Source organism: Azolla caroliniana, unplaced genomic scaffold (genome assembly GCF_043228905.1).
Source record: "Azolla caroliniana isolate FFs.n. ecotype wild unplaced genomic scaffold, voAzoCaro1.0.p SCAF_20, whole genome shotgun sequence".
Taxonomy (NCBI): domain Eukaryota; kingdom Viridiplantae; phylum Streptophyta; class Polypodiopsida; order Salviniales; family Salviniaceae; genus Azolla; species Azolla caroliniana.
This window is the reverse complement of record NW_028230455.1, coordinates 12,531,325-12,544,603: the sequence shown is the minus strand read 5'-3', so window position 1 is coordinate 12,544,603 and position 13,279 is coordinate 12,531,325. Positions and strand designations below refer to the sequence as shown.

Genomic DNA, 13,279 nt, shown 5'->3' with positions numbered 1-13,279 from the left:
GTTTCCAAGATGAAGACCGAGCTTAAATGCCATTTGATCAATTGATGCAAAACAGTTTATAGATACAGTCTCGTGAATCGATGGAAAACGTCGAACATTGTATGTATGAATATAATCATCCAATCATTGTACATATGAATATAATCATATCAAATCATTGCACATGTACTCCATTGATGAAACCAATATTTATCAGAGATATGTTGAATTGTTGAAAATTGAAACCACATGTATTAAATTGATGAAACAATAATGAAGTCTGTAACATAAATTTACCCAACACATAAAAACAATGCACTTCACTGAATTGGATATATCAGAGATATGTTGAATGGGTGAAACCACATGTATTAAATTGATGTTCAACAATCATGAAGCCTTTAACATAAATTTACCCAACACAGAAAAACAATGCACTTCATTGAATTGGAATCATTCGACATAGTCAATCCATCATCGCAACCAGTCATTCATGTACTCCTTCAATTATAATATACATTGGGCAGGGAGTGTGGATTTATTAAGTAACAAAGGCATACTCTGGATATAGATCATATCTTCACATTAAGAGCAAGTAAACATAAAGCATGGGAACTAAACAAAAAGACACCAAATTTCCTAAAAGATTTTTGGCAAAGTATTCTACACAAAGTGCCACAAGTAATCAAACATGTCAAACATAAAATGCTTGCTATTGCTCAAATAAGTTTTTGGTTGGGGTTGCATGGTTTGGATATGGTACACAAGTGATTCCCATTAATTGATTACAGTTTGGAATTGCCCCACTAACCAGTCAGATTGTGCAGTGTATATATATATATATAGATTGGGAGTGACCTCTCATCTTGCTCAATTTCATTTTCTCAAACAAGCAGACAAGCTACAAGTTCTCTAGTTTGATTTGGATTGGATATTACACCACACTGTTTTGATCATTTACATCATACTCATGATTTTCTAGCTCCAATTCAAGATCATACATAACATTCTCAATTAATGAATCCAACATATCAAACATTACATTCTCTAATTCATGCATAGTATTGTGATGATCATTTTCACGATTTATCACATTAGTGGGTGCATTTGCGTGATCACTTGTCCGGATCCCATGATTAAAATATGTATTTTGTCACTCTCATTTATGAAATGTCGTCATATTCTCCGGATTTTCTTATAATATTGTCAAACATGGCAATCCAATCTTTTCTTATGAGATCGATTCTTACATTTGGTGCACCTATAAATAATGATACAGTAGGCTTTAAATAATCTCGAGCACCATCTCCGAGGTACATTATTACCAATATCATCCATGATCTCTATGATTTACACTTTAACAAAATTGCCTATTATCACTTAAATACTTCATTAACAAAAGTTTCACCCATATGCTCTACTCAAGAAAATATAAATTACCAATAGTGCTCCATTTAAACAACAAGATCAATGGATGTAACTGTAGAAAACCAAAGGTTCAGATTTTTAGAGTGCCAAAATTGTGGGCAGTTTGTAATTTGTTAAATATCTACCAAAAGTAGTGAAATTTATGTAGAATGCCAAAACATATCAGTAATCCACATTTAGCATTGGCCATATTAAATGATACTCATGCCATTATGTTGGAAATAACAACGTTTCATAACATGCAAGTATAAGTGTCAATATCTCTTACATTTGCCCGGATAAAATCACATTTCTTCAGGGTCTCAACTAGCATTCCTTTTTTGGCATTCCATCCAAATCTGACTAGATGCCTTTTTGGAACTGCAAAATGCAACCATATTTCTACAACAAAACAAACCACATGTGTAGAGTTGAAATCACCCCTTATGGAATCAGTATTTTATATACAATCCCCATGAAATGTGGCATGCTTGAGATTGAAGCATTTGAAAGTTCGGTTGTGATTGAGAAACAAAAACATGGTGATTACCATCGATGATTCATTACGGTTTTTCGAATTTACTTCTCAATTTGGTGATTGGCCATCAGTGATTCATTACGGTTTTTCAAATTTAGTTTTCAATTTGGTGATTCGATATTCAAAGTAACCTTTCAATGTAATGGGAATGCCCGGGTGTGTGACACCTTTCGGTCATTGAATGGTCACCTTATAATCGATCAAATGCAATTATATCATCAATCAAGGCCTTGTCTAAGTGGATGAGATCTTCTTGTAATACCCCCCTCAAACTATATGGTAAAGCATCATGCGATCAAATAGTTTTTCTCACAATACTTAAGTTGGTTTTTGTTATTTCGTCCGACCGATTCTCCAAGAGTTTCACCCTCTCCCGCGTATGGTTGAGATGTTCTTTATGCCGTGTAGAAATATTCTTCTTTATGCATGTGTGTACCCAACCATGAAGAGAAGTCTTTATGGTTCTCATGAATGAACACGAAACTGAAAAATAATGCATGCTATGTCACATACATTGAAGAAGCCTACAAAAGTGCAACCAAACGGCATCAATTTTTAAGATCGTGATTCATAGTGAGAGAGGGTTACGAGACCACTCTCCATCTCTATCCGAAAGTAAACTTAATGCCCTATCAATTTCATTTTAGGAATCGCGCAAATTTGTTCTTTTAGACAATTGTCAAGAATAGAAAACTTAAAAAAGGTTGTCACAAGCATGTAATCTATAAACTATTCATTATGCGGGTCATGTGCTTACTTTTTGACATCCATTTTGAACTTTCAAGGGGCCATTTTGCTTTAAGGTTTTTTTCTTCTCTTCTAATTTGTTGTGGAATATGGAGCCCAACAAAATCCCCGAGCATGTACACATTTATACACGAACTATTAATTGATGATGTATACACTATTTATGTGGATTAGAAAAGGTGTGGTTGTTCGTCCACGGTTTTAATTCTGTTGTTGACTGAAGATGGAATGCCCCTAGATAGATGCAAGTGACTATTTGACGCGGAAAACCTTGTGTAGCTTGAAACTAGAACAATACCACAAAACCCTTGTTCCAAGCACAAGCTTGTTCGTAATTACAAGATCCCTTCCTAACTTTCAAGCTATACTTAAAATCTTTCGGTCTATGTCACACTAAATGTCTTATCCAAAGAAATGGAATCTATGAAGTGATTAAAAAACACAGATTTAGAGCTTTATAACCACAACCATGACTTTGAAAGACAAGTGTCGTACACGATGAAAAGACTTGGCATTAGTATGATTCGGGACAACCATGTGACATACCCCCGCCCAAAGCGAAGCTAAGAGAACCCAAACAAAGACCCCCACAAAAGAGAAGTAATCCCACGAATTCACACCCGAACTTAATGGATCTATCGATTCGACCGAAAGCTAAGACTTAGAGAACCCAAAGGCCCCTGGTTTTTGGGTTTGTTTTTAATTCTCGTGTTTACCATGCCATGAACAGAACACATACACATGAACACAGCAAATCAAAAGAAGAAGAGAAAAAAGGCTTCAACAATATCTTATTGCCTTCTTAATCTCTCTTTTTTTTTTTCTTTACATTATAGAAACAGAGTACTCTGTTTTCCATCATCATCATCATCATCATCATCAAGTTGTTAATCTAGTGTACATTAATTCATGAAAATGGCTAGAGTTCCCCTCATTAGTTCCAAAATTAATAGTGCCCAGCATGGGTGCCTGAAGGCTGCATCAAATATCAATGGATCCTTTGAAGCAAGTGTAGCATTGGGAGATGGAGAAGAGATGATTAGAAAGTACAGCCTAAAGAAGAGGACAGCAGTGAGCTTGAAACACATGATGGATTTCGGGCAATTCCCGAAGCCCAGGAATGTTATGCTATCTGCGCGATTCCTCCACGAAGAGCTCCCGGTTCGATTCGCACACCGAGTGGTCGAGCTTGACAATCTCCCTTATGGCCTCTCTTCCAATCCCCATATCTTGAAGGTTATATACATGAAAAATTATATTATGTTCTTTATTCTATTTTGCACATTTAGTTATTGAAGTTTAGGGTTTAGGGCTTAGGTTTTCAATTTAGGTTACATACATGAAAAAATGTATATTTTGTTCATTTAGTTATTGAAGTTTAGGGTTTAGGGTTTTCAATTTAGGTTATATACATGAAAAAATATATGTTCTTTATTCTATTTTGTTCATTAAAGTTATTGAAGTTTAGGGTTTAGGAATTTCAATTTAGGTTATATACATGAAAAAATATATGTTCATTATTCTATTTTCTTCATTTAGTTATTGAAGTTTAGGGCTTAGGGTTTTCAATTTAGGTTATATACATGAAAAGATATATGTTCTTTATTCGATTTTGTTCATTAAAGTTATTGAATTTTAGGGTTTAGGAATTTCAATTTAGGTTATATACATGAAAAAATATATGTTCTTTATTCTATTTTCTTCATTTAGTTATTGAAGTTTAGGGCGTAGGGTTTTCAATCGATGTGGCATGCATGTGCTCCTTCAGGTGCGCGATTGGTACACCAAATCTTTCGAAGATATACTCAAGTTCCCGCCGATCCGAGACACCCATGATGAATCGAAATTCGCGGAGTTTCTGCAGTGGATCAAAACAAGGCACAACGATGTCGTCCCTACGATGGCGATGGGAATTAGGGATTTGAAAGAAGTTTTGGGTCTTCGATTAGCGAGTGATAATGAGGTCCCCGAGATTCACCAATTCCTCGACCGATTCTTTATGTCGAGGATCGGGATCCGCATGTTGATAGGTAGGTATATAAGGAAAATAGCACTAATTAGCAACAAAAAAAGAAAGAAAGAAATTTCACATGATATGTTGAATCTATCTATATGTATATGGATCTTATTATGTGTAGGTCAGCATGTGGCTTTACACCATCCGAAAAGATGCTCGACAGATGTTGGTCTTATTTCCCTAAGAGAAAGGCCTTTTGTAACTGCCCAAAGCGCAATTGATGATGCTCGGGCTATATGTATGAGGACATATGGTAATTCTCCGGAGGTGCATATATATGGTGATCCAAATTTAACATTTCCGTAAGTAACAAATTTTCCACCGCCCCGAATTCTTGTCTCTCTTCTTATATATGCAACATTTAAGTTTCATTCCTTCATTGATATTTTGGCTTTAATATCTTCTTCTTTTTTGTTACATGGCTTCTTCACTAGGTATGTTAGCCAACATCTTCACCACATGGTATTCGAGGTGGTAAAGAACTCGCTTCGAGCAGTTGCGGAAAGGTTTATGAATGCAGATCATGATCCTCCGCCTATCAAAGTAGTGGTTGCAAATGGGCTTGAAGATGTTACCATTAAGGTTTCACTATAAAGATGTGTAATTTTATATTGCCAATCATTAAGCATATTAAGGTGACTAATGAGGGTAGCTAGGGTTCATATTTATAGTCACACTCAAGGCCCTAGGCAAGTTCACACTTGGCCCATATGGGTTATCTCAATTCCTAGGATTAAAAGTAATCCTCGCATCTTTACTCTCTCGGTTTTATCCCCATGTATAGAATACTATGGTACAACTTACCACAGATAAATTATGGTCATGCTCATAACACACATGCATGCACACATTCATATACACATATATGCATGCCACATAATGCATACATCCATATGTTTCAATATGACAGCATGATTCAAATCTTCTGTCTTTGTTTGTAGATTTCAGATGAGGGAGGTGGGATCCCAAGAAGTGGTCTTTCAAAAATTTGGAGCTACCTTTACAGCACGTCGAGATGTCCTTCGAAGTCAACCTGTAGTCAAGCTTTACCAGTGAACATGGCGGGTTATGGTTTCGGGCTCCCACTTACTAGACTCCATGCTCGATACTTTGGTGGGGACATGCAAATAATATCAATGGAAGGTTATGGTAAGCTATGAATTGTCTTGCCAATGACTCCTTGGCTCCAACATAGGATTGATATTTGTTGGAGTTTGTCTACTTAACTAAAACAAATCATTTGTTTAAAAAAAACATATGTTAGCCGCCCTTTTGTTGTAAGGCAAGGAACTGAACCACTAGGTGAAACCATGGCAAATTCTCGATATTATGTACATATTCATTTAGTGTTTGTAAAGCAAGTAGCTAAACCACTAGGTCACACCTACCCTAGTAGTGAATCCTCAAATGTCTTGTATTCGATTAATGTCGTATCCGTTTGTATTGTAGGTACAGATGCTTATCTTCATCTAACGAGGCTTTGCAGCGTACTGGAGCCACTTCCTTGAGCATGCACCATTTTGCATACATCAAAGTTAATGACAAAAATAACTACCTCGAAAAATGCTTTGCACGTCTAAGAAATTTTGGCAATAGGAATCAAAACAAAATTTGACAACGGGAACCAAAAATATGTTTATTGTAACAATGTCATGCACACGATTTTGAATAATATATAGAGTAGATAGATAGATATATATGAAAATCGCCTTATGTTGAAGACAGGAGATGAGATAAGACTTTATTTTAATGTGTGTAGTTTTCGAGTCTCAATCAATGTCTTTCACGTTTCGGTGACGTGTAAAGCTAACCTTTTTTCCCAATCCATGGCATGGGAGATATCTTTACCATTCATGTACATCAAGGAAGCAAGTTTCGTTTTGGAAGTTTGCAATTGTTTCAAATCTTACTATTTATTTTGTGTGTGGGAAGTTGGGAATCTATAGGTGTAAGGGTGGTCGACGCATGATAGAAGAAGAAAATATCTCTATCACCTTTCCTAATATACAAAAAGTTTGAACTTTCTAGTGTCTTCTTTCACTGATTTTCCAACATCGTTAGCCTACATTTAGGTGGGTTACACCTAGGGACCATTACTAGCATAACCCATGAACACTTTGTACAACTTCAAATTAGAGTTAAACTCTTCGTCTGCGTTCAACGAGGAATCAGAAGGGGGGCACATAGCCTCAAAGACTTTAACTCGCAATTTCCCACATTATTCCCAATAACATAAAAAATGAGACGCACCATGATCCTCTAATAGATGCATCTACAATTGTGAAGGAGTTGGCACATGGCAACCATACTGGCACTTAAACTATCACTTCCCTATACGAATACCCTCACCTAAATCATGCAAGCCTTCAACGTGTGCTTTGCTGATGTATCATGCCATCAACCAAACACATCACAAAACCATTGGCACCAATTGTCTACTTACTAGTAATCAATATGATTTATGTACATTGAAGACATTTTCTATTGAAAAAAGATGAAAAACCTCCAGCTAATGATGGTTTGCCTAGATGTATATAGCACTACAAAGTTTTCTAATTCCAACCCTTAATATTGCCAAGAATTCATGATTTTGAATTTTTTCCACCATGGTCTTCGTTTCATCAATTTGTGCATGTTTCCCCAAGAGTTTGTATTTTAATGTTTCGATAGGGGCTGCTTATTAATTCTTGTTATGGCTGTAAAAAATGTTATATCATAAAAAAACAAAGTGAATAATATTACAGAGATACATATACAGTCAAAAATGTAATGCATGTACAACCTAACAGAAGTCTACTCATTTTATGATGCCAAGTAATGACATTAAAGTCGCCCCTTCTCGACCCTACTCATTTTACTATGAATGATATTACAGGTATTGTATTACAGATATACATATATGGTCGAAAATACAATGCATGTACAACCTAACAGAAGCCTACTCATTTTATGATGCGAAGCAATGACCTTAAAGTCCCCCCTTCTCGACTCTACAAGTGCATATTACTACGCTTCCTGAATCCTGACTTCAAGAATTTTATGATTACGGATATTACACAATGCATGATTAAGTACTATGAGAGCAGATGCATTAAATTCTTAATTTCTCTCAATTATAAACATACAAGCTCACTTAATGAGGCTTTAGTTCTCAAAGGTAAAAACAATTATGATCAATGCTTTGATATGCTTAATCTGTTATGATAACTACCGTCCATCCTCCTAATGATCGGAGAATGTTTACATTTTACCAAACAAATTCATTCGAGCAAATAGTGACATGGGTGAGGATTTCTCTTGCTCATAAGAGATCATTGTCAACAATAAACATTGGACTGGTAACAGCAATTACTATTAAGAAGTCAGATATACAACATCATGTTGAAAAACATGAAAAAAAACCAACTCCAGTGTTAATTTTTGTCAAAGACCATATAGTGTAATGTGCCGTTTTACTCTATAGACTCTTGGAATAGCCAAAATGGCAATTTCCACACCGTACTGTTCAATGGTCAAAATATTACCATGATGATAAACCCAACAATGTGACGAATCTCGATATCACAGAAACATCCCTTCAAAATATTTGTCATATTCCTCATCGCTGCTTCTCTGTTGGATTGCTTTCTTCTTTTGATTGAATGGAGGCGACGACCTTGAGGTGCCTACAAAAATAAGAACTTAATGCAACATTCATTTATGCAACCAAAACAATGTGCATATAGAATGAGGCATATATCTGCATGGATTAAAACACTGGCCAAATCATCTCACCTCTTTGTCTACCATCACCACCTTCCGAGCCATGTTCAGAATCAAGAGTACGCCTTTTTTTAGAGCTTCCTGGATTCTCATCGAATTCAGACCTAGTAGAGTAAACCCTGAGCCATCAGAAAACAGCCACAAATCAATTATTTATTTTGTCACAAGAAACATACTTTGACCAATGGTTGTCCTCATCATCTTTATCTCGGTGCGACTGCATCAATTTCCGCTCCCTCTCTTTCCGATAATTTAGCTTTTCCGCACATCTAATACAAAAAAATTTATATTTCAAAACGTGGTAGACCAAATATTTTGCACACAACATTACAATGAGAATGTGGATGTGGATATGGATTTGCATGGTATACGTGTGGTGTTTGTTCATTGTGCATTGTGCATTGTGCGTTGTGCATGTGTTATCATCATCTCTTCATTTTCATCAACTATAAAGTAGACAAACTTGTCAAATCTTGTACATAAATTTACAATGTACACATATATCGCCCATTATCTCTTGCTCTGGCCTCAAATACATGATGTGATTACCCAGGACAGACTCTTAGTTTGACCAATGCTTGTTTGCTTTCCCCAGCCTCCTTATATGAGAAGTTGACCTGGCAAGCAACCCAGTCCATTCCAACAGTACTTGCATCATATCGATCCTTTCGCATTAGAAGTGAAAAAAAATAAACATTCTCCCAAGTTTATCTTCAACATGTACACATCTCTTTATGCATCAACGCCTGAAAAGTTGAGCCTTTCTTTCCTCATTAGATACAGAGAAACATGTTTATCAGCCCCATAAACAGACCCAAAGCTGACCAAAACATGCCTCATAACTTGAGAGTTCTTCTTGAATGTCGCATGGTTTGTTTCCGCATATAAACTGGCCTGGATTTTTAAAACGCAACCATTACTCTCTACCATCATGAAATATGTTTTGATGATTCAAATAATCTCACCTTTTCCAGAAATGAGCTCCTTTTCACTCCGCCATCTAAGCCCAATCTGCCATCATAACCTATCTTCCATTAATTTCAGAGAACTTTGCCTAGCCACCTTAAGAACGGCATGATTATTTATAAATTAAAACATAGATCCACACTCAAAGAAAATGAACAATAAGATAAGTTGTACAGCGTGGATGCACATTCAAAGGAACAATTTAAGTTATAGAAGTAAATATAAAAAAGAAATTATTCTTGACTTTTTTGCTCTAATTGAAATGAACATCAATATTAATTCAATATCGTCTGCATGATTGCATAACTTCATTACAGCAAACATGTACATAACATGGTGTTGATAAAAGAAGAGTAACTAAATACATTGATAAATGTTTTGGGAACATAGACTTATGGGTTTACAATGTGTGTCAATCACACCACATAATGCATCAAACATAGCAAAGCTGAAAATATTTCTTCAGTGGATGCCAATTCCCATGAGATGTGTATTTTTTGTATAGATTGGGTATCAGCGGAGATCAGGTCGGCCTTCCTTGTGTTTCATAGGCAGTGTGCCTGATTAAAACCCCCAGCATAACAAAAATTTAAAATTGGGGTGTTATAGTGTTCATGTTCAAGTTTGGAAATCCAAAATTAAATTGGAACATGGATAGTGTATTCATATTTATCCCATGTGATTACAATAACTCCATTTCAGCAACAAATATTGGTATTTCCTTGTTCTTGCAAATGTGTTGACAACGTCAGCCACAATAATGAGCAAAGCATCTAAGTCCCATCATATACTCAGGCTGAGATGGGAGAAACCCCAATAGGGACTAAGGCACTATTCCAATCTGTGACTTGTATATAATGGATTTGGAATGCAAGAAATTGTCAAGACTAAAGGTTTATCCCAGTATCTCCTCCCAATCCTCCTGCTTTCCTAACCATTTTTAGTTTCACGTGTCACTACCATAAAGTAGAGACCATTAATAAACTTGGAGCTATTTATAAGGACAATATCTAATAAGAAGAAGAATTGAATGATGTATGTGAAAGAAAAGATTATCACCTTGCCATCTTTGTAGTGGGTCATATCGGCAATGCAATATCTGATTTGATGTCAAGTACACCAATATATCAATCATTTGAAAGTACAATATATGCTCAAGTTAAGATATTCAGAAACATGCATCCAACGAATATTTGCTTGAAAAAATAATACGCAAGCAAGTAAAATAAGCATAAGCATATAAAAGAGGATACTCCTTAAATAATTTATCATAGTAACGCTTTGCAAGCCTTTGCTCCCATGAATTCTCTGAATTGTCTTCTTCAGAGCGAATGAACCTGTGAAGAGAAGATGATGCACAATAATTATTAAACAATCAGCCAGCATTACATTATATATCAAGACAAGAACCTGTATGTTTCTCGAAGAGTGTCCTGATCTGTTTTAATGGGCCTTTTCTCCTTGCTCGTCAATGAGGATTTATTGTAGTGAAGCACTGTTGCAAACAAAAACACATAGAGTGACAATACTTTCCAGGCAGTAACCATCAAAATATAAAAATACTTGCAACATTTCGCAAACACCTAAAAGTCTACTGATGCTTAAAAAGTGTAGCCTTCTACAAATACTTGATGTGCAGGACTCTTCCATAACCTATTGATTTCAGATGCGTTTTATGAATAGTGTCATAGTTTCTTGTATGGCTATGTGTAGCCCTCCACAAATACTTGATGTACAGGACTGTTCCATAACCTCTTGATTTCAGATGCATTCTGTGAATAGTATCATAGCTTCTAGTACTACTCTTGTAAAAAGAAGTCATCTTAGTTTGGTAATGTGACCATAAAAATGGTATCCTGCTTTAATTATCCCAAGTGTTCAATATGGAATGTTGAATGCCTGTATAACTTAAAATGTGCTACACACCAACATGTATAACTTATGCATAATTTTAGAATATTTGGAGGATCCAACATGCATAAAATTATGCAACATAAATTGAGCTACACACCAAAATCATGCATGAACTTCTTGTGCCGGTCATAAGCATTGAGCCCCATTACATGATTTGTATAATGCCTGCAAAAAATACCTCAGGTTATCAGATACGGTAGTACAGATATCAATCCTAAAGCTACAAATCTTGAGCTTTGACTATTTTAGAGCCTCATACAGCACGATTTTTGCACAAGGGCTTCAATTTTTTGACTTTTAATTGTATGTGTATAATTGCACAAGCTTTCACATATCACTGATCAAACAAACAAGGATAAAAGAACGAAATAACAAGAGACAAGCACAAAGATAAAAGTAAAACTAACACATGCAGAGCTTAATGTAGGCATGAATTTGAACTATAGAATCATTCTCCTGAACAATATCTCGTCCCTTGCATTGATGTCACCAATTTAGAGAATATCTCCTTTAATTTGGGGACAATATTGTTTTCGTTTTCATGGAATCTTTTGAGGTTGTGGGTTCAAGTTCCATTTCATGCATCATTTATAGGGATTCAGAGTTCAATTTAGAGAATACCTCAGAGTTGCATTGAGTAGGCAGATCCGTAGCAAGATGAGATTAACAGTTGAACCACTGCCACAAGATTCTTTTTATAATGTGCTTATAATGAATATTTGGATACAAAGAATCTTGTGGCAGTGGTTCAACTGTTAATCTCATCTTGCTACGGATCCTCCTACTCAATGCAACTCTGAGGTATTCAACCCAGTCTTCTATTTTTCAGAAACAAGCAATGTACAATAAGGAATCCCTATCCATGATGCATGAAATGGAACTTGAACCCACAACCCCAAAAGATTCCAGACATAGCCTCCGCCGCTACAAGTTCATAATAAGGACATGTTTTGTCTTTTACACAACATATTGGAGAAAATGCACTCAAAATGGATTTCTAATCATTAACCATCAGACATCAAGATATTAACAAAAGAAACCGTGTCTTTCTGATCATGCTTAGACCAATTGACAATTGCCAACATACTATCTAAAGATCACACTGTCAGGGTTCTTGCAGAACCAAGAATCCAAGGGTACGTGTGGAAGTTTTAGCTTCAAAATGGAGTTTGGACTGATTTGGAGGGTTTTAAATTTGAATCCCACCGACACAGATTGGCATTTGAATTATGCTTTCCATCATCAAGGTAGGAGGGAGGGGTAGTATTTAAAGAGAGAGAGAGAGAGAGAGAGAGAGAGAGAGAGAGAGAGAGAATACGCGCCTTCTCCTCTCTTCTCTGTCTACGACATGAGCTCGCACAGCAGAGAAGGACGCCATCGCGCTCTGTGTCTGTCTCTGTGTTCTGTCCCGCCCTACCCTAAGAAGAAGAAGAAGAAGAAGAAGAAAAAAACGAAGAAGAAGAAGACTCTGTTTTGTTCTTGTGGGTGGTTTTGGGAAATTACACAACATACCCCTCTCCCTCCACCCCCAATGTTTTGTTCTTGTGGGTGGTTTTGGGAAATTACAAAATATACCCCTCTCCCTCCCACCCCCAATGTTTCGTTTTTTTTGGGTGGTTTTGGGAAATTACAAAATATACCCCTCTCCCTCCCACCCCCAGTGTTTTGTATTTGTGGGTGGTTTTGGGAAATTACACCACATACCCCTCTCCCTCCCACCCCCAATGTTTCGTTTTTGTGGGTGGTTTTGGGAATTTACACAACATACCCCTCTCCCTCTCAACCCTCAAGACTCTTGAGAATACCAACCCGGGACACACCTCAGTGCCTATTAGCTATGGGCCCAATTTCGGCTCAAACTGAACCGAACCGAAAAACCATGGTTTCCAAAAAAAAATGTAATGGTTTGGCTTGGTTTAGATTTCTAATAAACGGTTCACTTTCAGTTC

The 13,279-nt window shown here is 36.3% G+C and overlaps 2 protein-coding genes across 4 annotated transcripts; one reads left to right on the top strand and one right to left on the bottom strand.

Annotated features, from left to right (window-relative positions):
- Positions 1–3,287: 3,287 nt before the first annotated feature.
- On the top strand, positions 3,288–6,587 carry LOC147851081 (pyruvate dehydrogenase (acetyl-transferring) kinase, mitochondrial-like). The gene is made up of 6 exons (XM_087335854.1): positions 3,288–3,907; positions 4,440–4,701; positions 4,810–4,990; positions 5,123–5,270; positions 5,630–5,837; positions 6,138–6,587. Exons 1-6 carry the CDS (start codon positions 3,581–3,583, stop codon positions 6,194–6,196), a joined length of 1,185 nt encoding a protein of 394 aa, XP_087191980.1. The 5' UTR covers positions 3,288–3,580; the 3' UTR covers positions 6,197–6,587.
- Positions 6,588–8,018: 1,431 nt separating this feature from the next.
- On the bottom strand, positions 8,019–12,749 carry LOC147851080 (folate-sensitive fragile site protein). Of its 3 annotated transcripts, XM_087335898.1 has the most exons (11): positions 12,653–12,749; positions 11,428–11,495; positions 10,827–10,911; positions 10,670–10,753; positions 10,476–10,515; positions 9,416–9,461; positions 9,286–9,344; positions 9,000–9,067; positions 8,627–8,719; positions 8,463–8,554; positions 8,019–8,353 (listed from the first exon to the last, which is right to left on the bottom strand). In XM_087335898.1, exons 1-11 carry the CDS (start codon positions 12,706–12,708, stop codon positions 8,250–8,252), a joined length of 795 nt encoding a protein of 264 aa, XP_087192024.1. In that variant the 5' UTR covers positions 12,709–12,749; the 3' UTR covers positions 8,019–8,249. The 3 variants fall into 3 exon arrangements, with proteins under 3 accessions (XP_087192024.1, XP_087192025.1, XP_087192026.1); XM_087335899.1 differs by lacking the exons at positions 11,428–11,495; positions 12,653–12,749 and adding an exon at positions 11,000–11,242; XM_087335900.1 differs by lacking the exon at positions 8,019–8,353 and having other exon boundaries at positions 8,463–8,531.
- Between the last annotated feature and the right edge of the window lie 530 nt (positions 12,750–13,279).

Bases quoted from the DNA above. Each gene is read 5' to 3' on its own strand.
- LOC147851081 (XM_087335854.1), top strand. From the start codon at position 3,581: ATGAAAATGGCTAGAGTTCCCCTCATTAGTTCCAAAATTAATAGTGCC. The intron at 3,908-4,439 runs GTTATATACATG...GTGCTCCTTCAG, and splicing joins CCAATCCCCATATCTTGAAG to GTGCGCGATTGGTACACCAA. The intron at 4,991-5,122 runs GTAAGTAACAAA...CTTCTTCACTAG, and splicing joins GATCCAAATTTAACATTTCC to GTATGTTAGCCAACATCTTC.
- LOC147851080 (XM_087335898.1), bottom strand. From the start codon at position 12,708: ATGGCGTCCTTCTCTGCTGTGCGAGCTCATGTCGTAGACAGAGAAGAG. The intron at 11,496-12,652 runs GCGCGTATTCTC...TATTTTTTGCAG, and splicing joins GACAGAGAAGAGAGGAGAAG to GCATTATACAAATCATGTAA. The intron at 10,516-10,669 runs GTATCCTCTTTT...ACATCAAATCAG, and splicing joins TATGATAAATTATTTAAGGA to ATATTGCATTGCCGATATGA.